The 2677-nt window shown below is 62.3% G+C and overlaps 1 protein-coding gene across 1 annotated transcript in view; it reads left to right on the forward strand.

The window, feature by feature from the left end:
* PAFAH2 (platelet activating factor acetylhydrolase 2) overlaps positions 1-2677 on the forward strand; it is a 5096-nt gene that overhangs the window by 880 nt on the left and 1539 nt on the right. The window contains exons 2-7 of the mRNA XM_008635159.2: positions 404-497; positions 559-706; positions 929-1025; positions 1113-1181; positions 1275-1389; positions 2664-2677. The exon at positions 2664-2677 is cut by the window's right edge and continues 94 nt beyond it. Of these exons, the coding sequence (XP_008633381.1) occupies positions 414-497; positions 559-706; positions 929-1025; positions 1113-1181; positions 1275-1389; positions 2664-2677 (527 nt within the window). The 5' untranslated portion in view covers positions 404-413. The remainder of the gene's footprint in view (positions 1-403; positions 498-558; positions 707-928; positions 1026-1112; positions 1182-1274; positions 1390-2663) is intronic.

Below are 2677 nucleotides of genomic sequence, written 5' to 3' on the forward strand. Positions count from 1 at the left end.
GCTGGAAGCTGTAGTTCTGCGCGGGGGGGGGATGCAGGGTCCCGTCCCCCGTGGGCTCGGGGGCTCCCGTGGGTGCCAGCCCCGCACTGACCCCTCTGCAGTGTCCGGCCTCCCCAGCCCCTGTCCCCGAGGGGTCACAGGACCCTCAGCAGGGCGGCCGTGGGGCAGCCCCACCATCCCACGCCCGGGAGAGGAACGGGGGGGTCTCATCCCTGAGCAGCCCCGAGGGGCTGTGCCCGTGGGAATTAGAGCACAGGGGTGGAACTGGGAGTCGCTGGGGTTGCTGGGGACTGCCCGGGGTCTGGGCAATGGGAGAGGGGTGGGGAAGGAGGAGGGAGCGAGTCGGGGTCCCTGGGGTGGGATGGACACTGACCATGGACACTGACCCCGTGTCTCTGCCCAGGCCCGGCAGCATGGGGGGGATGCTGGCGCTGCCCGCGGGGCAGGGACCCCACCAGGTGGGCTGCACGGATGTCATGGTGGGCCACACGCGGCAGGTACGGAGCTGGGGACGGGGATCGGGATGGGGACAGGGACAGGCTTCCATGTCTCCCTCAGGGGCTCTTCCTTCGCCTCTTCTACCCCTGCCTGCCCCGGGCAGGGGCCACGGAGCCGCTCTGGATCCCGCGCTCCGAGTACTGTGGGGGTCTGGCTGATGTCACCTTCGGCCGCCGCTGGTGCTCGGCCCTGTTCAGCATCGCCATCGGTGAGGGGGGCAGCCCCACCCTGGGGGCTCCCCGTTCCTTAGGGACCCCTCCCTGGGTGGGGATTCCTTAGGGACCCCTCCCTGGTGGGGTTCAAGCCCACCCCCTGTGCCCGGGTGGATGCTGCAGGCAGAGCTGGAGCTGAGCAGGGACCTGTTCCAGCAGCGGCAGCAGCACCCAGGGCCCGTGTGCCCCCCTTTCCTGGGGGTTTCTCCTCCCCGCAGGCTCCTGCAAAGTCCCGGTGAGCTGGAAGGGGCCTTTCAAGCCCTGCAGCAGAGGGTACCCCCTGATCATCTTCTCCCACGGCCTGGGAGCTCTTCGGTAACGGGGCTGGGACAGGGATGTGAGGGTCCCTCTGTGGCCCCACTCAGACCTACCCTGACCCCTCTGCTCCCATCTCCCTTCCAGGACCTTGTACTCCTCAGTCTGCACAGAGTTGGCATCCTGGGGCTTCGTGGTGGCAGCGCTGGAGCACAGGTGGGGTGCCCAGGTCCCCACCAAATTTGTGCTGGGGCTGGTGGGACACCATGCCCTGGGGAGGAGCTGCCGGTGTCCCTCCTGCCCCCACAGGGACCATTCTGCTGCCACCACCTATTTCTGCACGGCAGAGGCTGGGACAGAGGAGTGGATCCCCTTCCAAAGGGTGCCCCAAGGGCAGAAGGAGTTTTATTTCCGAAACAAGCAGGTACCAGGGCGGGGGGTTCAGGGTGGGCAGAGGGGAGGTCTGAAATCCCTCCCGCAAACAGAGCTGGCCCTGCATCCCTGGGGATGCTCTTCCCAATCCTGTATTGCCACGATGCTGGGGCTGAGCTTTCTCCTTGGAGATGAGAAAAATCTGTTCAGCCTGTTTCTCTCTGCCTCCTGGGGTCCGTCTGTCCGGCTCCAGCTGACCCTGGCAGGAGCCAGGCTGGGCTTTGCCACGTCCCTGGACAATGTCCCCCACACCCTGGGGAGAACAGGACTCTGAGCCCAGCCCAACTCTGCACCGGCTGCTGGGTTTGTTCCCACTTGGACTTTTGTCTCTCTGGGATTATCCCAGACAGCTGCTTGCTGGGGAGCAGGAAGGCTTCCTGCTTTGCTGAGCCAAGTTCCCCCCCTCTGTTTGTTTCTGCCTCATTTAAAAGGACAACAGCAAGTGAAGATTAGTCGTGGAAAAGCTCTCTAGGAACGGAGGTGCTTTTGGCAGCCTTAAATCACCTCCCAGCCTGTTATTTTTGTGTGTGCTCTGCCTCATGGCACATTGCACAGAAAAGGGAAACAGTTTTCTTGAACTCACGAGCAGAAATGGTGAGGGAGAAAGAGAAGTAAGTGGTAAATAGAAGGAATCTCCAGGCCAATCTCCATTCTGGCATTTTCTGTTACAGGGAGCAGGAGAGAGGTTTGCATTGGAGTTTTTTGTCACTTGTCACCTTAAATGTGCACAGACACCAGCACTGGTGTCCTTGGAGCAGCAGAGGACGTGGCCTCAAAGTGGCTCCCAGCCTGGGCATCCTCTCCCTGAATCATTTGGGATTTTAGGACGCTCCTGGGTGGATCCCCTGGGCTGGGTTTCAGGGGGACACCCAGGTTTGCTCCTGGGATAGGGGGTCTGGGGTCCCCGTGGGGGTTTGGAGCAGGGGGTGGCTTGGCTGGGGGTGGCTGGTGAGGATCCTGGGCTTTCCCTCCTCCGCTCCTTCCCCAGAGCAGAGGCTTTTGCTCATCTCCAGCCGTCTGCTACCAGATTAACTGAATTAAAAGCAAACATCAAAAAGAAACCATCCCAATAGATGTGCTGTATCCCTGTGGGAGCCGCAGCGCTGCCGCCTCGCGCCTGCTTTGGCCTCTGGTGCAGTTCAGAGAGAGCCCCTTCAGAGGGAAGCACTGGGGGAACGAGCCTGGCTGGGCACTGGAGGGAAGATCCGACCCCAGGTTTGTGGGATGGAGGAGCTGGGTGTCCCAGGGAAGGGCTGACTGTTCCAGGTTCACCAGCGAGC

The sequence above is a fragment of the Corvus brachyrhynchos genome, unplaced genomic scaffold, assembly GCF_000691975.1.
Source record: "Corvus brachyrhynchos isolate BGI_N302 unplaced genomic scaffold, ASM69197v1 scaffold65, whole genome shotgun sequence".
NCBI lineage: Eukaryota > Metazoa > Chordata > Aves > Passeriformes > Corvidae > Corvus > Corvus brachyrhynchos.